This window comes from Notolepis coatsorum, assembly GCF_963971535.1.
Source record: "Notolepis coatsorum genome assembly, chromosome: 18".
Classification (NCBI taxonomy): Eukaryota; Metazoa; Chordata; class Actinopteri; order Aulopiformes; family Paralepididae; genus Notolepis; species Notolepis coatsorum.
This window is the reverse complement of record NC_140182.1, coordinates 37958107-37983935: the sequence shown is the minus strand read 5'-3', so window position 1 is coordinate 37983935 and position 25829 is coordinate 37958107. Positions and strand designations below refer to the sequence as shown.

Here is a 25829-nt window from a genome sequence, read left to right as displayed (position 1 = left end):
CCCGTGTAGCTGTGGTGAGGTTACTGACCCCTACTGTGTAGGTGAGGTGACTGATCCCTACTGTGTAGCTGAGGAGGTGGTAACAGCAAGAATTCATTTCCCTGATTCTAGACGTGGTTCAGTCTCGTCTCAAAATTAGAATTGTCCCTCAAATATCGAATTAAAGGGGGATTGAATAGAATCCATTGTTATTTCTACACAGGGCGTCAGACACTCGGCCACCTACCAAACGCACACACGGAGGGGAGGTCTGAGTGTTTACGTCTTCTGGTTACTCCATCGCCTAGAGAAAGCTAGCGAGCATTGGCGGCTGGGTGGCGCAGCGGACATTGCGCTCGTCACCAACGCAAGAGACACCGGGTTCGACTCCGGCTGTCGGCGTTGCCTCCGGCTTGGGCCGGCCGTCATACTAATTCAATTGGCAGAATTAGCGGGTGGAAGTCGATGGGTGGTAATCTGGACGTTGTGGACAGCGACTCCTACAGGTCGGTTGGGGGACACCTGCACAGCAGAGACAGGAAATGGCGGGGGTAGTGTGAGCCTCCCACACCTCGCCAATGAGAGTCCGCGCTGGCAGGTGAAAAGATGAGACAGGCTGCCTCCTCGTGTACCGGAGGGGACACGTGATGCAAGGCTTCTATCCTCCCTACGATCGACCTGTGGGGGGCATATGCAAGCAACGTTCAAGACAGGGGAGGGGAGAATTGGAAACAGCGAAAATTGGGATGGGAGAAAAATAAGGAGAAAAAGTGGACAAAATAAAATAAGAAAGCGAGAGAGAGAAGCTGATTGAGACGATCGAGGTATCAGGAAGCTCCATTGTTGTAGTTTTTAGAAATAGAATGCGGGTAGAACTACGTGTCATTATGACATAACTACCAAATTAGCACCTTCCACTGTCACCATTTCTGTGGAGAGCCCTCCTTGGTTAAGATAATTAATCAGTTGTCTTAATCTGGTAAATGAGTTTAATGTCGCTTTGTGGTGGAATTTCCCTTTAAAGCCTAATACCGGAGGCAACTCTACTGATGTCATCAAGCGATGCATCCTAGAGCTGCTCCAGAGACTGTGAATAGTAGGACAACTCCTAGGGCACTAGCTATGACACAGTACCCAGTAAGCCGTACATTTAAAATCATTAATTTGGATGCAATAACCCAAAACAAAAAAACATCACAGATTCCAAGTCTTGATGCTCTGGTCTCCTGTCTGCGTTTATAGATATTGACTAGAATAGTATAAATTTTCCTTTAAACTCACAAGGATAAAAATTCAGAATGCAGTCACCCACCTCTTGATTCCCAGAATATCGGAGCCGACTTTGCCAGTTATTGGTAAGTAGTTAAAGGTGTTATAGATAACATTTAGCTTTTAGAAAGGTGTAGAGTATTGCTCCCCCCCCCCCCCCAAAAAGAAATTATAGCTGAATTAATTTATAATAAAAAAAAAAATTGTGGGTACAAAATGAATGTTGTTTACATGTTGCATGCATGTATCCCCTCCCTACTTCCCATTTCCCCACATGGAATTCACCGGATTGGATAAATGACTACAACTAGAGCTGGTGCTAGTGGCGGGATGTTATCTATTATTCTATACAGCACCTTTAACATTTAATGTATTTTTGTTTAGTTTTTCCCCCACTCACCTAGTTGACTAGTAACAGTTCACACACAGGACAGAGCTACCAAAGTCCCACCTACTTTCAAGGATCCATCTTTCCATCTAGAATGGCGGCATTTACCTATATGACAACCCCTCCCACAACAAAAAAAACACCCACATGGTTTAAGAAAATCCCTTGTTGAGCCACCTAAAGCTGTGGTTTGCTGTATTCATATTTCCCTCATATCCACGTCTGGAGCTTCTATGATGCCCCCGTTGTGCGATGACCTCACTCCATTTTCATCCCTAACCCTATTCCTCTACTTTATATGAATGTATACATGGTCCCTTGTGCCCCCAATAAGTTCCATGACCCTGGTGTCCATAGGATTCCATTCAGAATCCACTGTACGGATTAAAGATAATACAAATAATCATGTTCTTCCATTTGAAAAGTTAACTTTTTGGAAATACAAGGTTGCCATTTGACGAGCAGTGATGAGAAAACAGAGTATATCCAGAAAATGGTGAGTGCCAGGCTACTCATTGGCCGACTCCGTTAGTGCATTTAGTCTGCAGCATGTGTACCTTTGGGTCATTGAAAAGCGCTATACAAATAAAATGTATTATTTTCCTCTCCAGTTTCCCTCTGGTATCCTAAGAATAGTAACATCTGATGTTTCTCACTGGTACCTTAAAGAATAGTAACAAACTCTGCTGTTTCCCTCTTACATTAAGAATAGTAACAACCTCTGCTGTTTCCCTCTGGTATCCTTACATTAAGAATAGTAACATCTGATGTTTCTCACTGGTATCCTTACATTAAGAATAGTAATATCTGATGTTTCTCACTGGTACCTTTACATTAAGAATAGTAACATCATCTGATGTTTCCCCACTGGTATCCTTACATTAAGAAAAGCAATGATTTCAAATCACATTTGTAAAGTCAAAATCTAATTTCATACAGCTTTGGGCAAAATCTTTAATAATATGCAAAAAAAAGTTCCAACTAAAACATCTACTTCACATTTTTAGAGTTAGGTTGCAAATCACATGTGCCATATGAACAAAGAATGGTCCCATCTCAAACCCCACCCCCCTTTCTTGATCCTCCAATCACAACTATTGTTTCGAGCAAAGGGGGCAGGGTTTGAGATTGCCAATTGCCCACAACGTGAGACTAGTTGTGTCACAATGCCAGAGAGTAACAGGCACATCAGTGTCATGAGTACAGAAATGACTGTAATTTCAATTTATCACACAATTATAAAATCTAAAATAGAGTCTCGTTTCAATCAATTCAGAATCAAAATAGCCACCTGCTCACACCAGGTTTCCATATCAGAGAAAATATGAGACCATTCCATTAACAGTTAAAGAGGGAACAAAATACACAGATAGGTTCCTTTTATTTCCTTTTGTTATGCGTGTATGTGTGTGTGTGTGTGTGTGTGTGATCTACTGGAAACAAGAAGAATTACATCCACTCAGTGGTATGGACTCCGAAGTAGGTCGACTCATCACACGTACAAGTCCCGGCGAACAGACAATATACCAGTAATCGCCGGCTTTCTTGCACGTGTTCACTCAGATGAGACAAAGATAAGGACCTCCTGATTGCCAAACAGACAGAGACAGAAGACAGAAAAAAGGGGGGAAAACAACAACAACAACCACAATATCCTTTCAGTCTGAGGTGTGAAGGAATGGAGTGATGATGCACAACAAAAGGCAATGAAAACAGGAAGTGAAAGGAACACGAGGTGAGAAGAGAAAGAAACAGACATGTAGATCAGAAGAGCACGCCGTTCCTCCTCCATGTGTGCGTCACGCGCTGGCGGTCAGTGTGAGGATAGTTAAAGTCGGCAGCGCAGCGCTCCCTGCGTTTCCAGGTCAAGTCTGGGATGAGGTGAGGACCGGGGGGGACCCTCGTGGGGGGGGGGATGGGTCAGACAGAGTCCAAACATTCAATAGCTTCTGTAGATGCAGCCTAATATTGTATTACCAACCACAACACCTTCTCCTTGGTGAGATCCTTGATCTCATTCATTAATCTCCATCTGAAAGTAGCATCCTGTACCGTTGCCCCTCTCTGAACTGGCCCTGCCCCAGAGGCTGGAGAAACAAACCAGGGCTCTATTTCCTCCTGTAGGTCAGGGCGCCGTAGGCCACTACAGCAGCCAGGGCCACCAAGGCAGCGCCTCCGTAAAGCAGCACTGGGAGCTCCGACTCTGGCTCCGTCTGTACCGGGGGCTCCAGAGGGGGTGCAGCCAGCAGGGGCGTGGCCTCCGGTTCAGCCACGGGCTTCACCTCAGGCTGAGGTGGAGCTGCCACCGGCTCTGGGACTGGTGCGATAGCGGGCTCTGGCTCAGGGTCTGGTTCTATTGCGGGAACAGGGACCGGGGCTTCGGGCTCGACTGGAGGGTCTGGTTCTATTGCGGGAACAGGGACTGGGGCTTCGGGCTCGACTGGAGGGTCTGGTTCTATTGCGGGAACAGGGACCGCGGCTTCGGGTTCGACTGGAGGGTCTGGTTCTATTGCGGGAACAGGGACTGGGGCTTCGGGCTCGACTGGAGGGTCTGGTTCTATTGCGGGAACAGGGACCGCGGCTTTGGGCTCGACTGGAGGGTCTGGTTCTATTGCGGGAACAGGGACCGCGGCTTCGGGTGCCGGCGGCTCTGAGGAGGCGAGAGGCGGTGCCGCCGACAGATAGGCAGGCATCTCGTCTAGAGAGACCAGGGAAGCCGGAGGAGTCGGGGTCAGGTCCCTCCTCTCCTCTAGAGAGACCAGGGAAGCCGGAGGAGTCGGGGTCTGGTCCCTCCTGAGTTCAGCCAACTCGCTCTCAGTCCCCAGAACGCTCATCATGCTCTCCTGAAGCTCCGTCACCCCCGTGTCCCCTCCTTCCTCCGCCTCTTCGCGCTCCACATGGACGATGTCAGAGTTGGAGGAGTTGTTGTCGCTGCGCTCCTCCGCCAGGCCTCCTCCGCCCTCGTTGCTGTCCAGACTCTTAACGTCTTCAGGGTCCATCATGCCCACCTGTGCCCAGGACTCGTGGCCCGCCAGAGACACCGGTAAGCTCTCCGTCTGCCAGGAGCAGTGCCCGCTGCCGTCGCCTCCGGGGCAGAGCAGTGAGGAGGGCGGGCTGAGCTGGTCGGGGTGCTGATCCGCCGACAGGATGTAGATGTCGTTGCTGTCCTCGGCTATGATCACGCCCTGCTCCTCCTCTTCCTCTAGGCTGAAGACTGTACCCTGAGGGAGACAAGACAGGGATACAGTTAGTAGGGAGACAGACCTTCCAAATAACCCCCCAATTGGCACACCATCTGTGGAACTCAATATAAGTGTGCAACCTACTGTCGTTTGACAATGACGTGATAAAGACCAGAGCAGATGTGTTCCGTCATTTTTATTATGGATTTTTCAGTGTAAAATAAGGGCAAGGCTACAGTGCGCCTTGGATCTGTTGGGAGTTACTTTTTATGGTCCATCTAAAGAGGAAACACTCATCTCTGCTCCCATTTAATCTACCTGCAACACAATATCAATATCATGTTCATTACAACCAGAGATTAACATACACCTACACAATGTCACACCAACCGTAGCCAGATGTCATAGAAAGGCCTGGCATGTGTATGACTTTTTATTTTTCCTGAGCTGACTGAAAACACAAACGGTACAGTCAGATCGATGGAAGTAACACTGACCATACTCCGTTATTATTGTTGTTGTTTTTGGAACCACAAGCATCTCACTGTAACCTCCTGTTATACTAACGAGCTGAAGTGTCACCTAGAAACATAATCGAGGTGTGCGTTTTGCGGCCACACTATTGAGCCCAAGAGAAAATCAACACTCCTGTTGAGATTGATTATTAAGTGACTCGTCCTGTTTTGCGGTCATACAATTAACAAACATCTGACCGTTGGATGTTTTACACTTTGAATAGCGATACAAAAGAGTTCAGTCTGTGGACGTCAACCATCCTCACTGGTGTGTTTACAGGGCTGCTATAGAGCCACCGTGCACAATCTATAATTCAACGCAACATAAATTATTCTGATTGTGGTGAGACTTGGTGAAATAGAATAGCAGCATGATTTGCAGCCGACTTGGCAAGAAATTTGTAAGAAAATATAACATTAGATATTATTGTTGAGAAATAATGTGTGCTGACTAGAGCGCGGATATACTGTTTTAAGGCAGATCCAAAGCTGCTATATGGCCCACCCCAAACCCATACTATATGGCCCACACCAAACCCATATTATATGGCCCACCCCAAACCCATACTATATGGCCCACCCCAAATGAATACTATATGGCCCACCTCAAACCCATACTATATGACCCACCTCAAACCCATACTATATGGCCCACCTCAAACTCATACTATATGGTCCACCTCAAACCAATACTATATGGCCCACCTCAAACCCAAACTATTTAGGTTCTTGTTTGTACTACAAAACATGGAATAAAACTTCTGTTGATTTGAAAAAGGTATGATACATATTTACATAACTGAACACTGAATCACACAAAATTTAAGCTTTTACACTAGTGCACTACACTCAGTAAATTAGTTTGTTTACCTGTAGCATGCCTTGTATGCCACCTAGTGGTTAGAACTAATGACAACCAACGTGAGGTGAGAAGCCAATCGGGTACAATTTTGTGTTATGTAACATATATCCGATAAGGAGTTTATTATTGAAACACCAAGTTCAACCTGGACCTCTATAAATACATGCATCAATAAAATTGTACCCCAAAAAAAGTGTCTTGGGTATTGCATGCACATTTGACCTCTGTATTAAAAGTCAATCTCTCCCCTAAGCCAGTTTATTATTTCAGATTTCTTTTTATCTCCACTGCGTGCGTGTGTGTGTGTGTGTCTAATCTCGCCAACTACCAGGCCGTGTGGATGAAACATGCCACACAGTCTCTTAACAGCAGACCAGTGATGTGAATACTGGTATATTGTTCACATCGGTCAACAACAAGTATTTGATGTGAATTCATTTCCAGCATTGTCATAGATATTCAGGAAAGGTTACACCTTTTGAACAGAAAAGGATGATACCAAGTAATCAGCTCTCTCTCTGGCTTCCATTTACAACACAGTAATGCCATAGTTAACCTATAGTCGTTGATATACCTATGCATTAACACATTGACCGCCGAGGGTTGTGCCCATCTTATACCCCTCTCTGCCACCGTTAAAAGCCTATGGAGATGTTTACCTTCTTTGCAGGGCTATAACTTTTTAAATTGTATTGCTATATTGACATTACTATGGCCCATTCAACATCGATTATCCATCGTTCAGGATGTGGGAACGTTATACTTTTTCATTCATACATTGTTGTGTTAATACCGTCTAGAATATAAGTATGTTTTTAAGCTTTTCTGCTGTAATTCCAAAAACGCTAGTTATAGGCCCAAACGCATATGATAGATTATCGATTGGCGTTTCTTTCCCATACACACTATATAAAAAAATTCAAATGTATATGATTGGTATACATTATGCTTCATCATGCGTGGAGGAAAGGGGGGGGTCGTTTATAATTCCTTGATCATCAGTAACGGCTTTATGTAGTATGGGTGATATATTGATCAGATGGTTTGCAGTGAAATGAATAAACAATCGGGCTGAAAATAACGTTACTGTTCTCTTACCTTGGGCCAATGAGACTGGCGGTGAAAGATCCCAATTATTCGACGCCGATCGCCTAGGTCCATTTCCGGTTTTTATGGCACAATAAACGCCGAATTCATATCGATTATTAAGTTTAGAGGAGTCCCGTAGCGAGATGTGACTGCCGTAGGAATTTCCTCGATGCACCGATGACACTTCCGGTTTTTGCTAGAGTGTAACTCGCCCGACCATCCACCAGGCGGCGGTATTGAGCCGTTGCAGTCCCATCTAGGGTCCCGCTAGGGCATTGGGGGTTGGGTGGATGAATTATGAATGCCATGGCGAAAAAATTAAATATTGATCTCAAAAATGCTGTACAGCGATCTTGGCGGTCAACACATGGCGGGGCAATAACGCTGAAAAGCGATTTTGGCGACCAATGTGTTAAAAAAAAAAGCAATTGTCCATTGAAATAAGCCGGTTGTCTTTCGACTTATGGAAGGTGTCAATGAACTTCCAAGTTTTATTCCACCAAAATGTTTTTTTAAAGGTTTATTCCTCCCAATAGTGTGATATTGTACTAGTATAGTGTAAGTGTAATAGTATCATAGTGTAATAATGCAATAGTGTGCTGGTGTAATAGGAATACTGCTGGGAGATCTGCTTTCATTGGTCTATGTTTTCCCCGCCCCCTACACTTAAGCTCCGCTTAACGTGTAGGCTACTAGAAAATAAATGTGAGATTTGTACTCTACTGAGTGCATCTTTCTAGTTTATCACTGCAGGAGGAAAACATTTGTATAGATAACTTCACTGAGTGACCATTTCGATCTACCTTCCACTCCACTGGCTGAGTGATGCAATACCCTGACTCCAAGTGGCTTCAAACTAGGCCAGTGAGCAGCAAAATGACACAACATGAGGAAGAGCCTTGATGGCGGTTGGTTGCCTTGGGGGAATCTAGCCATTGTGTTGTAAACATGGACTGGACGAAGTGAAGGAGAAATACTTTACCCTCCCTAAGCAACTACTCTCCCAAGTGCCCATAAGCAAGGCATTTAATCCCCAATTGCTCTGAATGGAGCTGTACAAGACTGGTTGCACGGGGAAGCTGAGCTCCCAGGTGTAATGCGTGTGTAACATCCTTCCTCCCCCTGGAAGGACTCCTAAACAACCGGAATAAGAGGTTAAAAAATCATGTTGTCAATCAATTTGCTCTGTCGAGCTGTAAGCTGTAGCATCCCGACCGCCATGTGCTTAGATCAGTCTTTACCTTGTGGTCTTAGCCTTGGAAGCTCTTTATTCATCTCTAGTCTTTATTCATAAAGGAGCACTTCCCATCTTCCTCTGCCTTAGTGTTCTGAGTGGGCAAAGACTGGATCTCTCTTTTCTTGTAATACAACTGTCAATACAATATGAATAAAAAATGTCACATTGCATTGTAATTTGTACTGGAAAACTATACCGTTTAATACATTAAACTGTAAAAACGAGAAGATAAATGCATATCATGATATGACATTTTGGACATATCACCCTGGCCCTAGCAGTAAAACAGTTGGGTCTGGCATAGTAGAAGCTCGTCAGCCCATTGTAGGGAGACCAGATTCACACAGACAGGTTGGTATCTGAGAGGAACGTTGAAGAGGACAGAGGGGACAGTGGGGAACAGAGGGGACAGCAGAGCAAGGCTGTGTGCTGAAGCAAGTCTGTCTGTACTGTGCATTAAAGACAAACTGAAGGATATTCTCTAACTGTGCCGTTATAAGATAATATGCAAAAGACATGCATGCTAGGTTTTCTGCGGTCGCTCTTGACCAAGGTACTGGCATTACAACTGGAGTTGGTCCCTAGACCAAGGTACTGGCATTACAACTGGAGTTGGTCCCTTGATCAAGGTACTGGCCTTACAACTGGAGCTGGTCCCTTGAACAAGGTACTGGAATTACAACTGGAGCTGGTCCCTTCAAGGTACTATCATTACAACTGGAGCTGGTCCCTTCAAGGTACTATCATTACAACTGGAGCTGGTCCCTTCAAGGTACTATCATTACAACTGGAGCTGGTCCCTTCAAGGTACTATCATTACAACTGGAGTTGGTCCCTTCAAGGTACTATCATTACAACTGGAGCTGGTCCCTTCAAGGTACTGGCATTACAACTGGAGTGGAGATGGTCCCTTCAAGGTACTATCATTACAGCTGGAGTTGGTCCCTGGGCGCTGCACTGTGTGTGGCTGCCCACTGCTCCTGAATAGTTAGGATGGGTCAAATGCAGAGGACAAATTCCCTCAACTTATTCTCTATTTTGGGACAGCAGGGAGAGCCGGGGAGCACCAGACAGAACAGATTTAAATGTATCTTTTCAAAATGTTTGTTAAAGGAGCACTTCACTCAAAAATGATATATTGTATATCAACTACTCACCCTGTGATGCCTTGAATTGACTAAGGTTTGGTTTTTTTCACGCATGTCTCCGCGGTGAAACATAGAATTTAAGTTACTGGAGATTTACGTTTTAACAGCTAAACTATATCAAAACATCAGTTTACAAACTCGCAGTATAATACAAGTCTCCTTCATCCAGTCATATCGTCAATACTTCAAATGCATGCATTTCCAAACACTAAAACATTTCCAGTTAAACAGTCTCAGTGGACCTAGGCTCTACCCCGTGCATTCAGTTGAAATCCCGCCCCCCAGCTCGTTCATTGGCCGGCAGTTCTGCTCCTGCTCACTCACTACCCCAATGAAGGAGCTGGGAGGTGGGATTTCAATTGAATGCACAGGCAGGAGAGAGCTAGGCGTTTAACTGGAAATCTTTTAGTTAGTGAATGTTTTTTTTATTAGCGAAAGTGAACTATTGATAAAGGATACATCTTGGATTATACCCCAAGATGTATTTGAGAGCTTGTAAACGGATGTCTTGATATAGTTTTGCCATTGATAAATCTCTAGTAACTCAAGTTCATAAAGCTTCTGCTACTGTTTTTTTTTTATTTTTTTTATTTTTAATTTTTTAACTTTCACCGTGGAGTCATGCACCAAAAGAAAAAAGCTAATTATAAATGTTTTTATTTTCAATTTTCCAACATAGAACAAGACATCACAATACAATAACATTAACAATAATAATAATAGTAACACTAACAACAATAATAACAGCACAAGACAGGCAAACAAGAAAGTTAAATAATAAAAATTTAATTAAAAATAAGTGTGGCTCTTATGTGTGTGCATTATCTGTGTGTGCTATATATATATATGTGTGTTCTACCTACCCATGTGTGCGTGTGCCTTACCTATGTGCATGTTTTATGTGTGAATGTTTGATATGCCTGTGTAATTTGCGCTTGCATGTTGCATGTGTGTGAGTGACGTGTGTTCTATGTGTGTGCATGCGTATATGTGTGGTGTGAGCGTGTGCATGTGTCCGTGTATATGTATGTAAGCACCTTCGCTTCAGTTACGGTTCCCTCGGCAACAATGCCAGCACAATCAGACAAAACAAGGCAGCATTGGTCTATTGGGAGGTTACGGGTAAAGGCCTCTACATGCTACAGCAAATTCAAAGCAACTTCAACACAACATCGGCGCAATTTCAGCGCGCTTGTTGCAGACAGTCTTGTAGACTGTGTTGCGAGGACGTTGCGTACCTGTCTCCAAAATCTAATCTAAAGACCCGTTGCGTTGGTATTGCGTAGCAGTGATTGGTTGGTAGTGAATGGGGGCGGGGCTGTCTGTCACTTCTAGTGTTTTCCTGGCTCGAGACCAAAAGAAAACTTTCTGACAGGAGCTCGAGACCAAAAGAAAACTTTCTGACAGGAGCTCGATAGCTAGTGTATTGTTTCATTACACTTGTTTAATTGTTTGTTTAAAATGAATCAAATGCAGGAACGTATTGCAGAGGAGGTCCGAAAGTACAAACATTTATATAATAGCGGGTCTAAAGACTACAAGGATAGCATTATGACGATGAATCCGTGGAAGGAGATTGGGGAAACAATGGGGATGGACTGGGTTGATGTGGCGATATAACTATATTACACTATATACAAGAACACAAGCGAAAACAAACATAAACAGGGCTATTATTATACTAACGATGTATGGTTGAGAAGGGAAATCCGTTTGTAATTGCTAGAGTGCGCACCTTCGGCTGCCCAAAGTATTCAGGCGGGCTGGGCGCGCTCGAGCCGCACATCCGGGGTACATTTTGTTGCATCATAGGCTGCGCGTTGATTTTGCAGAAGCATAAAGGTAATGTGTCTGCAACACCGTTGCTTTGTCGATGTTGTGTTGAAGTTGCTTTGAATTTGCTGTAGCATGTAGAGGCCTTAATGGGGAAATCCAAGTGTATTGTTTATATTCCAGCACCTCTTCCTTCCCTTGTTCACACAATTATTTAATGAATTATGTCCTTCCATGCCTGGCTACACAATACCCAACAATAAGAAACATTTATAAATAAAATAAAACTGGGCAGAACATTGGGTAGGCAGTTCCCGGCTCCAAAAAGCACAGGTAATTGATTAATAATAATAAAAAAAAAAAGCAATGTATTGCTTGTGACATACCCTTCACAAATCACAAAGTGAGATAATTCCGAACAGCACAGAACAGTTTAGGTGTGTTGATCCGAAGACTTGCTAAACGGCACAGAGTATCCATGTCATAATTAACCCAGCGCCTAAATACCATTTCAGACGTTCCGAATCCATACAAAGATCACGCAAAACCCATTCTCCATTAAATGTCCCCTTTTAACTCAAGCAAGTCTCACGTCCAACAGATGAAGATGCCTCATTATGTTCACCACCACAGTATCACCTGGACACACACTGGTTCACCTGCTAACCTGGCTTCTGTGAGTGGAGGATGTAAATACATTGTTAATAGACCGGTGATCTAACCCTAACATTAGATTAAAGAAACACTTCTCCTGACCGTCAATTTGCATCTGCCTCGCAGACCAAGGCGTTCAACTACCATTTATCTACAGTATGTAAACGAGTGTCGACTAAATGACACTGGTGAACTGGACTAGCCCAGTATATCCTGACCATATTGCCTACTATAGGCATATAACGGTTCAACGGTCAGCCAAGCTTATATGGCGCCATGAGAGAAATATCATTGTTGATACACATTACAAACTTCAAACCATCAATGTGCATCTGCCTCGCTAGGATGCTAAACCGTGGTACATATCCATCGATGCAAACTAGTGTCAATGACACGTGACCTCTGAAGGTCATCTGGAGGGATATTGTCCTCATAAAGGACGTTCTGTCTGAGCAGCATTCCAGGAAGCCAGAAGCCTGGGATTAAATCCAACGCCATCATCTCTACCAGCATTAATTTTCTCCATAAGCTGATTTGCGTGTAGGAGAGGGAGAGATTGAGAGAGAGTTTTACATCAGAGTCATATTTATACCCTCCTCTCAGTGGTTGGCTGGTAGCTGACCAGGGCTGCCATGTCACGCCAAAGTCAGAGGGATCGCTCACTAGGGCAGACGGAAACAAATTTCAATATATGAATTTCATTCGAATGAGACAAATTAACTGAAAACACATCACTGGCTCCTGTCCCTTTCTTGTGATTCATCCGTTTAGAATTTGCCTCATTTCAGCCTCTTCATAGTGGAACGGTATTCTCAGGGACAACAGACGTCAGTCAGACCCCATCCTTATCCCACTGGAATCCCTCCGTTCCATCTGCCTTCCAATCCTGAACGGAATGATTACATCCTACAGATGAACAACCATATAGGTCCATTTTACATATTCAGACGAGACCTTTCAGACCTGATTATGTAAAAAAGTGCTGTCAATAGATACATTTATTTTTACTAATTAATCGCACAATCTTCTGTAATGAATCTAGATTAAAGATAGCATTTTTTTTTTACTTAAAACCGAAGCTTGTAACAGATATTTACTTGTGTAAAATCATGGAATTAATGTAAAATCAACACAAAGAAAGTATATTTAGATTCAAAGACTATTCTAATAGCTTTCTTTGAATACAGTTTCTCTCCTGTGAAATACAAATGTTCAACAAAACCATCAACATTGACTCAGCTAGACCTCTCTTATATCCGCAGCGCTAACAGAAATAAAAACAACCCAGGCCTGTGTTAAAGTGCAGATTGGCTTAGAGGACGATAATGTCTTGTACCAGTAATATAAATCATATTAACAACAAAAATGTGTTCCATCTTCATATCAGATGATTTTCAAAAAGGTGCATGAGATGCAAAAAAAGAACAAGCAAATATACTGCTGAAAATTCAGAACGTTGAAGATTTTTCACTCCATAGATTAATCTAGATTAATTTATTTTAAGGCTTATAATTTACATTAAACTCTAAAGTTAAAGCATTAACTTTGACAGCTCTAGATAATAAGGTCCTACAGATGAACAACCATATAGGTCCATTTTACATTTTCAGACGAGACCGTTTCAGACCCGATTATGTAAAAAGATAATAAGGTCCTGTACAGTCGAATGATTCCAGGCGTCACAATCACACTCCCAAGAGTTTTGGATTGGACTACGCAACTGTGAATACACAGGCAAGAGACGCTAACAAACTGTTAACGCTAACAAAGTGGGAGTCAAACTGTTCAAACTGGTGAGGAAGGCTAGCTCTGTAGTGAGTCAAACTGTACAAGCTGGTGAGTCAGGATTGGAAACAATATGTCTGATGAAATTGTTTTAAGTACTGGTTCGCCACAAGGCTGTATTCTTAGCCCTTTACTGTTCTCTCTCTGCACTCATGACTGTACTGCTTCCTATGATAACATTCTGATGGTAAAGTATGCTGATGATACTACGGTCATTGGGCGTATAAACTCAAATGACGAGTCACTTTACAGATCAGAGGTGCAGAACCTAGTTAGGTGGAGTGAGACCAATAACCTCACCCTGAATGTTTCCAAATCGAAGGAGCTAGTCATTGATTTTAGACGTAGCAAGGTATCCATTATACCATTATGAATTGACAATGGGGGACCCTGATGTAAACAAGACAAACGTCGTTCTCTGGTCTGCATCCCCTTAACACTTTGGATGCCAGCGACGCGTTTTGTCGTTAGTTCATGCCGACCTATGAATGCCACCAACGCTATATAGCGTTTGTTTGTCGTATTTTTTTTTATTGGCGATTTGAATTCATATTTCATCAATTGAGCCTCAGGTTAGTGCTGCAGAGTCTCTGAGCTCAATTGGGAAGATACCACCCCCTATCGTCTCTCCCTGTGTAACTGCACCCTATTAGTTTAGCCAACTGAAGAGACCCAAGTTGATCGCCGACCCCAGAACAGCGTGGATTATGTATTTCCAGCACCCAACGCTGAATCAATAAACGCGATAGATATTTGGAATGGCGATCAGGAATTGGAATAATCTTTTTGGATAACATCTGATCTGAGGTAAGGAATCTATTTTACCAGTCTTGGGATAATCAGAGCTTTTTCACAGATATATCAACGTGTCCCATATGTGTGTGTGCCGCTGATCAGGAAATGAGAATTCATATTTCAGCCCGCTTCTATAGCGTGCATAAGTACACATATACTATCAATAATCTAGCGTTTATTTGAAAACGATTCATAAATAGGCCGAAAAATGACAGTTTTTGTGTATGCCAGAATATTCCAGTAAATGATTATTGATTACCAATTAATGGCATTAGTTATTGCAACATCATACGCTGACCGGGCTATGAGAACAAGGCCTGATCAGACTGAAATTGACGTCAAATCGCTCTTACCTGTGGCCGGTTGGATTCCAAAAAGAATTTCCCAGTTATTTGATTGCCATCTGGTAGATCGATATGTTCATTGGCTGATGCTATATTCCTTTACTGCATACTGAATTCGGCGTCGCAAAAAGTATTCCAGGCGATCTGGTGAAGCCATAGCTTTAGGCTAACAGAAAAGCTAACCCAGAGCTAAAAAAAAGTTACTCGGTCTGCAACAGGGGAAACTGCATTCTCGAGAGAGCGCCAATACCAGGATCTGGCCGGTACTGCACTTTCGGAGTCCCAATATGCCTTTTTCCAGCCAAAATACAGCTCTGTGACAACATCCAGGATATTAAAATGGAATAAAAACAAAAACAAGCTTATCACGTATATATATACGTGGTTGGCCGTCAAGCGCTGGCTCCCAATCACGTATATATACGTGGTTGGCCCCGAATCGGTTAACAATTGTGTGTATTGAGCCGTACTGTACCCATTCTGCAATCTGTTAAATAAAGTTTTCATTCATTCCTCCCCCTCGTATGTATATATTTTCCGTTCAGTTACAGTACTGTATATTTGCATATCTTGTATGTCACAAATGTAACTACTGTATACCTGTATGTCAGAAATGTCAAGATATATATCTGTATGTTGCGTATGTCATTATGAATTGAAAATGGGGGACCCTGATGTAAACAAGACGAAAGTCCTTCTCTGGTCTGCATCCCCTTAACAATCGTGTGTATTGAGCCGTACTGTATTGTACCCATTCTGCAATCTGTTAAAGTTTTCAATCAATCAATATCCCATCCCCCCTATTACCATAAATGGCTCAGAGGTGGCGATGGTGAGCAGTTTTACATTTCTTGGGGTCACTATTTCAATTCAAATGACCTGAGCTGGCACTCCAATACCAGCACCATTGTTAAAAAGTTCCAGCAACGTCTTTTCTTTCTTAGGAAACTGAAAGAGTTCACTAAAAACAGGGTGATTCTACATAACTTCTATCGCTGTGTGATTGAGAGCGTTCTTACTCCCTCCTGTACTGTATGGTTTGGTAACATTACAGACCAGGAGAAGAAATCTCTGAACAGAATTGTGCATCTTGCACACAAGACAATCGGGGTTAGTCTGCCAGCTCTAGAAGAGATCTATGGTGCCAGGCTGCTTTCCCGTGCCTCTGGCATTATCAACGACCCCTCTGGTCACCCAGCCGCAGGCCTCTTTGTCCCCCTCCCCTTGGGCAGATGCTACCGCTCTATCACATGCTCTACCTCTCGGTTTACTAAGAGTTTCTTCCCCAGTGTTGTGCGCAGCCTGAATAACTCCAAGGGCTAGATTTGTATATTATCTTATTTTTTATTTGGTGTTTTATTAGTCAGGTTGTGGAAGTGCTGTTTCTGTGTGTCTGTGCATTACGCACTTTGATTATACGCACTTTTACTGTAAATTGTGCCTCTGCATTATGCACTTTACTATAATATGCACTTTAGGGGATGTTGATCTTAACCTTAGCATTTGTCCTTTTATACTGTGTTTTTTTCTTACTGTCCATGTTTTCTTTTTTTGTATCGTTTCTGCTCTGCTCCTGTATTGGTTTAGTTGTAGACACACACAAGACACACAGTATTGCTCTGTACCTTTATTCCAATGTGGATTCGTCCATACATGGCAAATAAAATCTCTGAATCTGATCTCTGATCTGAGCTGGTGAGGAAGGCTATCTCTGTAGTGAGTTAAACTGAACACGCTGGTGAGGAAAGGTAGCTCTGTAGTGAGTCAAACTGTACAAGCTGGTGAGGAAGACTAGCTCTGTAGTGAGTCAAACTGTACAAGCTGGTGAGGAAGACTAGCTCTGTAGTGTGTCAAACTGTACAAGCTGGTGAGGAAGGCTAGCTGTAGTGAGTCAAACTGAACAAGCTGGTGAGGAAGACTAGCTCTGTAATGGGAGTCAAACTGTAGAAGCTGGTGAGGAAGGCAAGCTCTGTAATGGGAGTCAAACTGTACAAGTTGGTGAGGAAGGCTAGCTCTGTAGTGGGAGTCAAACTGTACAAGTTGGTGAGGAAGGCTAGCTCTGTAGTGGGAGTCAAACTGTACAAGTTGGTGAGGAAGGCTAGCTCTGTAGTGAGTCAAACTGTACAAACTAGAGGGTTGCGGAGAGGAGGATGAGAAAAAAAACGATATTCTATTGTCACTTCTATTACCCTGCCTGTCCCCCCCTGTGCTGCTATGACCCATGAATTTCCCCAAGGGGATTAATAAAAGAACATCCGTCCAAAACATTTAGAAACAGACCGCCGTCTCATGGGATGACTGAACCCATTTCCCCCTCAAGTTATTCATCCATTCAAACCTTTGTTTAAAGATCACTGAGGTTTGCTGAAACTTTGCCTCATACTTAAAATGGAACTTAGATGACAAAGAGGGGAGGAAGGAGGTATTTTTGTTCAGAAATAAGTTTACTTTTAGCTAACAAAGCCGGGTCTTTGGATGTCAGGTGAAGGATGAGCCTGATAAGAGTATGTGAACATAGTGGGAGGCAGTAGTGGGGAACAAACAACCACCACGTCAGTGCAATGAGGAAGCTGTTCTCTACACTAGATCCTCACCCACACTAGATCCTCACCTAGTTTTTTTTTCTTCTTTTTTTTATCTTTTCCCCCCTCCTTTTTCCTCCGATTTTCTCCCATCCCAATGTTAGTCGTTATGCCAATTCCCAATCCCCTTCCTGGTCGCTGCGCACTTACCCCCCACAGTCGGTCTGGGAGAGTGGAGGCTACCACGTGCTTCCTCCGACACACGTCCAGCCAATCAACCGCTTCTTTTCACCTGGCAGCGCGGATTCTCACTGAGAGGGCGTAGCGTGTGGAAGGATCACACTATCCCACTTAGATCCTATCCGCGCTTAGCAGGCGCCCCGACCGAACTGTAGGAGTCGCTGTTTTACAACGACCCGGACCCACCCCGCCAGCTTCTCCCACCCTCTAATACTGCCAATTGTATTAGTGTGAACGGCCAGCCAAGCTGGTGACAACCCCCGGAGCTGTGAGCTGGATTCGAACAGGCGAATCCAGCCGCTCTGGGGTTGGTGACGAGCGCAATCTCCGTTACGCCACCTGACCGCCGCCCTAGTATTCTTGGTTTTGATGGTATAGAAAAAAGGTATTTGACAGTATTTAGTTTTCTCAGTACAAATTACAACTAGATTTGTTACAGTGCTACTTTATTCAGAATATTATGTTATTTTCTCATCAATTTCAAATAATAATAACTTTATTTGTATAGCACTTTTCATACAGAGGTTGCAGTTCAAAGTGCTTCAAATAACAAATTCTTTCAAATACTGCTACAATGTGCAATTCATATATATATATAAATAATTTATACAATAAATATTGTTGATGACTATTGTAAAAACACATAACTTTGCATGGCTCTATGATGGTATATCTTAAAATACAGTACACCTTCCAACCCTTAAACCACTCAGGATAACTAATACAAAAACCCCTTAAGCTACTCAGGATAATGAATATAAAAGCTGCTTAAACCACACAGGATAACAAATACCCCTTAAACCACACAGGATAACAAATACAAATACCCCTTAAACCACTCAGGATAACCAATACAAATACCCCTTAAACCACTCAGGATAACCAATACAAATACCCCTTAAACCACTCAGGATAACAAATACAAATACCCCTTAAACCACTCAGGATAACCAATACAAATACCCCTTAAACCATTCAGGATAACCAATACAAATACCCCTTAAATCACTCAGGATAACCAATACAAATACCCCTTAAACCACACAGGATAACAAATACCCCATAAACCACTCAGGATAACCAATACAAATACCCCTTAAACCACTCAGGATAACCAATACAAATACCCCTTAAACCACTCAGGATAACTAATACAATAACCCCATAAACCATGCAGTACAACTAATACAAAAAAACCCATAAACCACTCAGTATAACTTGATACAAAACCCACATAAACCACTCAGAATAACTCTCCTTCAGGAGAAAAACAAGACAATCCACACCTGAAGTTCTGATCTCGTCTCTTCTGCTCACCTCCTTCCGACTACACATCTCATTTCTCTGCACACCGTTGACGCTAGGAACCTCGCTGAAGTATGGTACAGACATAGGTACAAACGTATGGTACAACGTTTGGCAGAATGTTTGAGGTATTGCTCTGTTGCTAGGCGTGTTCCACAGCTTACCACCCTCGCCCCGAGACACACTCGAACACAAATATGAACATGATGTCCACATTCCTGTCTTAAGAGGGAGGGTTCCTCATAGAACAAAGCTTGGCACACCTCCCAGTGCTCCACTCTTCCCTTCCTGAGCAGCTGGTATTATATTATAAAACATAATTTGGTGTAAAACAATAGTAAAAGTGCTGCTGAATCAATTTAGCTGGTAAAGCAGTGAAGGTAGCTGGTAATCCAAACGCTAAAAGTACTCAAATATAAGGTCTATTTTGATTGGTGGGTGGGAGTCAACCTCAGGGCCAACCAAACCAAGCAACCCTGACGACGTTCTTTCAGGTGGACAACATTGAAAGGCCGATATCCAATTGTTAGAGGTTTTCGTTTGTCCAATATTTAATGAAAAGGCCATTATTGACCCAGTATATCAGCAACCTGATGCAGTACGTTAGTCAAACCCTGTTTGAAATTCACCAAACAACCAGGAGAACAAAGGACAGTGAGAGGACAAAGAAATTAATGTCCTGCAGTGCAGACCAACAGACCCAACAGTCCAGCAGACCAGCTTAGCGGTAAAACAGAAGCCTGGCCTGCAACATATGTTTATGTTAAACCCCCCCACCCACCCACACACACACACCAAAGGCATGTAGTGTGTATCTTTAAAACAGACATAGTTTAGCCAGCTCTCCTACTCCTCTGTGACTGTCACACATACGTATGACTATGAAACCATGCAACCTCTGTCACACAAGGTAAACATATTGCACCTCCTTGTAAACCAGAGTTTTAGATCCTGGCCCAAAAGGGACACTTGACATGACAAGTGTTTTTACATTTATATTTAGTTATTTAGCTGAACGCTTTTCTCCAAAGCGACATCAAGTCAGCAGGAAGGGTACAACTCTGGCAGCTAAGGGGAAGAGATATTGTTTGTCAAACAGTGTCAAACTTGAGTGTTACACTACTCTGAGTGCATAGTAGTATATACAATGGGGGAAAATAAGTATTGAACACATCAGCATTTTGTCCAGTAAATGCATTTCCAATGTGGCCATCAAAGTTAAATTTTCACCAGACTTTAATATTAACTCAGGAAATCCAGACAAAATCTAAACATTAAAGTCCATTTATTAAGTTATGTGTAATAAAGTGGAATGACATAGGAAACAAGTATTGAACACACTAACTGAAATATATTCAATACTTAGTGGAGAAGTCTTTTTTTGTAATGACAGCTGTATGAAGTAACTAAGCGCCCCTAAACGCCATCTCCACCAAGTCCTCCCCCTGCTTAGCAAGCACCGAGACCTGACCTGTAGGCGTCGCTGTCCACAACGCCAGATTCCCACCCGCCAGCTTTCCCACCCCCTAATACTGCCAATTGTATTAGTATGAACGGCCAGCCAAGCTGGTAGCAACGCCGAGAGCTGGGCTCGAACCCAGCGTCTCCTGCGTTGGTGACGAGTGCAATCTCCGCTACGCCACCTGACCGCCCCCTTGTTTGGCAAACTTTAAACAAGCTTCAACATTTACCCCATTTTTTCAGTAGTGGAGTCTTGCGGGCTGAGCATATACAGAGGCCATGGCGGTGGAGTGCATTGCCCATCGTTCTTTCTGTCACAGTTGTACCTGCTGCCTCCAAGTCTTTCTGGAGCTCTTTTCTAGTGGTCCTTGGCTACTCTTCTAAGTATCCTTCTGACTCCCTGATCAGAAATGTTGCGAGGAACACCTGTGCATGGCCGGTTGATAATGGAGTGATGTTGCTTCCACTTAAGGATAATGCCCCCAATGGTGCTTACTGGAAGATTCAGAAGTTGTGAAATTTGTATGTAGCAAATTCCATTTTCATGATTTGCAAGAATCAGTTTGCGAAGGTCTTGAGAGCTATTTGCTTTTTTACCCATCATTAGATAATAATAAATTCAATTTGTACCGCACTTTATATTTGTGAAAATCTCAAAGTGCTACAGGAGATAAAGATAAAAAGTTAAATGAATAAAAACAATTAAAATGAATAAAACAACCAATGAAATGGAAGAACATAAAAATTAAAAAATAATAAAAATGAATAGAAGTAAAATTAAAAGTAAAAGAATAATTCAGGCAAATGCCTTGTTAAAAAGAAACGTTTTTAGGCCCCTTTTAAAAACCTCAACGGACTGTGGTGCTCTCAGTTGGTCTGGGAGGGCATTCCACAGCCGAGGAGCAGCTGAGCAAAAGGCCCGGTCACCCATGGTGCAGAGGTGGGTATTAGATGTTTCTTGTGTGGCACCTTGTGTGGCACCTTGGTAACAAAATTACTTTAATAGTCCATCAATATATTCTAACCCAGCTGACATTAATTGGCACAGATTGGAGGTAGAGTTGCCTCCTAATTAGTTTTGGTTTTCAGCTGGTTACTTGCCTTACCTTGCTGTGGTGTACTGCTTTATCTTAAGTGTGTCCAATACTTTTTTCCTGTTTCATTCCACATAACTTTATTTACATATGGACTTTAATGTTTCGATTTTTTTTCTGGATATTTTTAGTTAATACCAAAGTCTGGTGCAAATTTCACTTGAATACGCTCATTGGAAATACATTTACAATACATCAACAAAATGTTGATGTGTTCAATACTTATTTCCCCCACTGTATATATATTAGTATGGTAGGTACTAGGTAGTAGTATAGGGATAGTGGTAATGTACTTAATAGTAAAAGACAGTACAATTATTTTGGGAGGTTAGTACTACAGTGTAGGTCACTTTGGTTGACAGTAGGTTGTTAACACATCCTATTCTATATCTTCCCTATCCAGGTTTCAAAAGAAAATGTCTGTTAATAACTAGGCCTGAGATGATAACAACCCACCCACCCACACACGTCTCATAATGTGAACAATGTGTTCTATAGATAAGCACCTTTCTTTACATTTATGACGATTTATGACTATGTTAAGACTTCAGTAAGACTTCAGTGAGCCTACAGCAAGACTGCAGTGAGCCTACAGCAGTGGCTCTTTTCCATGTCAAGGACCCCACACTGATATGAATTACACTTTGGACCTCTATTAGATTAGATCTGATCTCCAGGAACCCCTCTGAGAAGAATTCTGTTCTGATATTATTTATGCCTCATCTCCAATAGCCAGGGTTTAGCCGTGCTGTGGCCTGTCTGGCGCACAGTGGGCGTCTCCATTGTGTTTAGAACCTGGCCGGACCTTGGCTGAGACAGACACCTTTCACAACCTGGCCAAAGCCAGGTCGGACTGTTGCATCATCATGGTTTAGCTTATGTACCACAGAGCTGATGTGAATTTTGAAAGGTTGCCTAGCAACCAGATAGTTTACAAGAGATGCAAGAGATGCAATGGAGACACAAACCCAACCATATCAAACCATACTAGACCATGACTACATTTACATTTAATCATTTAGCTGACGCTTTTATCCAAATCGACTAACAAGTTTTGTACAACAAGACAGCAGGAAGGGTACAACTCTATCAGCTGAGTAACAATGTTCATCAAAGTGTTGAGTGCTACAGTGAAGGTTAGTATATTAGGACATGTGCATGCATGACAGTAAGGTTAGTTAGGGTTAGATTTTTTATTTTTTATTGACTAGCCCCAGCCAGGCTGAACATAGCTAATGGACAGGACACACAAACCCAACCACACCATGCTAGACTATGACTAACCCCAGCCAGGCTGAACATAGCTAATGGACACACAAACTAGGGCTGGGCGATATAACGATAACGATAAATATCGCGATATATTTTAATAATCGATATCGAATATCGAAATTAAAAAAAAATCGAAAAATCGTTTTTTTTTTATTTTATTTCTTTTTTTTAAAAAAAATTAAAAAAATTTTTTACCTGCAACAGGGCAGTTTTAAAACCAGAGACAGTGGACAGACTTGTCTTTCTTGCCTGCAACTTAAAGTAATGGCTTTGCTTGTCCAAATGACAATACTGACCAAATTCAGATTTCTTTTTCTCTTGTCCATTTATTTTGTTTGCTTTCTAATTTAAAATACATTTTGAAACCGTCTGTACACAGTAGGCTATGTGTGCTAGCAGAACTAGACTCCAGTCACGAGTCACAGTGCACATGTGCAGTGGTTTGTCCACCAAAAAAGCGCCAAAAGATCGAAAATAAACTAGCAGAGCCAGAACTGTTCAACTCCTCTGGAGCCACAGCCAGCAGAGAAGCCGGTTTACTTTAGCTTTTAAACCAGCTGCAGCCTGAGAACTGGAGTGTGAGGGGATGTAACACTAAAGATGGCGGCAATGACAAAGAATTGCTGCAAAATAAACATACATCTGTTGCTAATTTTTTTTTTTTTTTTTTTTATACTTATAACAATTCGATAATTATCGATAGAGAAATAAAATAAAATTATCATATCGTTATCGCGATATAATTTTTTTTCATATCGCCCAGCCCTAACACAAACCCAACCATACCACACCATGCTAGACCATGACTAGCCCCAGCCAGGCTGAACATAGCTAATGGACACACAAACCCAACCACACCACACCATGGGCTGTTGGTCCCATTTTTATGGGGACGCCCTGGAGCTCCCTCAAGGACGCCTAGGGGTCCCCAGACCCCTGGTTGAGAACCACCGGCCCGGGCCTACAGCACAATATGCCGACCAAAGAGCTCAACAACAGACACTATATGAAGTAAGACTTCAGCCCCACAGCACAGTATGCCGACCAGGTCCCTGTGCTGAAGAGGGCCAGTTTCATGGACCCTGCCACTACTGTTCATCAACATCCTCCACGCCGCCCACGGTGCATTTAGCAAATTAAAATGTCACTACAGTGGAGACACAGCGGTCACTACAGTAGAGACCGAGCGGTCACTACAGTGGAGACACAGCGGTCACTACAGTAGAGACCGAGCGGTCACTACAGTGGAGACACAGCGGTCACTACAGTGGAGACACAGCGGTCACTACAGTAGAGACCGAGCGGTCACTACAGTGGAGAGACGCATCGGTCACTACAGTAGAGACCGAGCGGTCACTACAGTAGAGACACAGTGGTCACTACAGTGGAGACCGAGTGGTCACTACAGTGGAGACGCAGCGGTCACTACAGTGGAGACACAGCGGTCACTACAGTGGAGACACAGCGGTCACTACAGTGGAGACCGAGTGGTCACTACAGTGGAGACGCAGCGGTCACTACAGTGGAGACGCAGCGGTCACTACAGTGGAGACGCAGCGGTCACTACAGTGGAGACCGAGCGGTCACTACAGTGGAGACACAGCGGTCACTACAGTGAAGACACAGCGGTCACTACAGTGGAGACCGAGCGGTCACTACAGTGGAGACACAGCGGTCACTACAGTGGAGACGCAGCGGTCACTACAGTGGAGACACAGCGGTCACTACAGTGGAGACACAGCGGTCACTACAGTGGAGACGCAGCGGTCACTACAGTGGAGACACAGCGGTCACTACAGTGGAGACACAGTGGTCACTACAGTGGAGACAGTGGTCACTACAGTGGAGACACAGCGGTCACTACAGTGGAGATGCAGCGGTCACTACAGTGGAGAGACGCAGCGGTCACTACAGTGGAGACACAGCGGTCACTACAGTGGAGACGCAGCGGTCACTACAGTGGAGACGCAGCGGTCACTACAGTGGAGACGCAGCGGTCACTACAGTGGAGACGCAGCGGTCACTACAGTGGAGACGCAGCGGTCACTACAGTGGAGACCGAGCGGTCACTACAGTGGAGACCGAGCGGTCACTACAGTGGAGACACAGCGGTCACTACAGTGGAGACACAGCGGTCACTACAGTGGAGACGCAGCGGTCACTACAGTAGAGACGCAGCGGTCACTACAGTGGAGACACAGCGGTCACTACAGTGGAGAGACGCAGCGGTCACTACAGTGGAGACCGAGCGGTCACTACAGTAGAGACCGAGCGGTCACTACAGTGGAGACCGAGCGGTCACTACAGTGGAGACGCAGCGGTCACTACAGTGGAGACACAGCGGTCACTACAGTGGAGACACAGCGGTCACTACAGTGGAGACACAGCGGTCACTACAGTGGAGACACAGCGGTCACTACAGTGGAGACACAGCGGTCACTACAGTGGAGACACAGCGGTAGGGTGGACGGTATAAACGGTATACGGTATAAACGGTATGAATTTGCTCTACGGTATGGATTTTGAGTATACCGTGTAACCGGTAGTGCAGCTCTAAAATAGCAATGACGTCATGTAACCACAGCGCGACTATTTCACTGGCATTTGCCCCTAAAAATAGATAGAATTAGTCATAGATAATAGATATGTGCGAACTGGAAAAAGTTATTTAGGAGGCTTCGCGCAGTGGGCGTGCCAGCCCCTACCGCACGCATGTAAACACGGGTCTAGTAGTCTAGTGGGACGGGACACGGGAGCTGTCGGCGTCTCCCTGAGCTAACGTTAGCTTAGCTACCGTTACAAAATGACCCAGTCAACTATTCACTTTTAGTTTAATACATGATGGGGCATTGTCTAACCGAACGGTATCTAGTCGGCCAGCTACCGATAGCTCCTGACATCAACAAACGCTCCAC

The 25829-nt window shown here is 43.6% G+C and overlaps 1 protein-coding gene across 2 annotated transcripts in view; it reads right to left on the bottom strand.

Moving 5' to 3' along the window:
• Positions 1–2582: 2582 nt before the first annotated feature.
• The window catches only part of bcl2l13 (BCL2 like 13), a 66690-nt gene continuing 43443 nt past the window's right edge, over positions 2583–25829 (bottom strand). For both annotated transcript variants that reach the window (XM_084334654.1, XM_084334655.1), the window contains exon 7: positions 2583–4857. In XM_084334654.1, coding sequence (XP_084190780.1) covers positions 3745–4857 — 1113 coding nt within the window. In that variant the 3' untranslated portion in view covers positions 2583–3744. The remainder of the gene's footprint in view (positions 4858–25829) is intronic.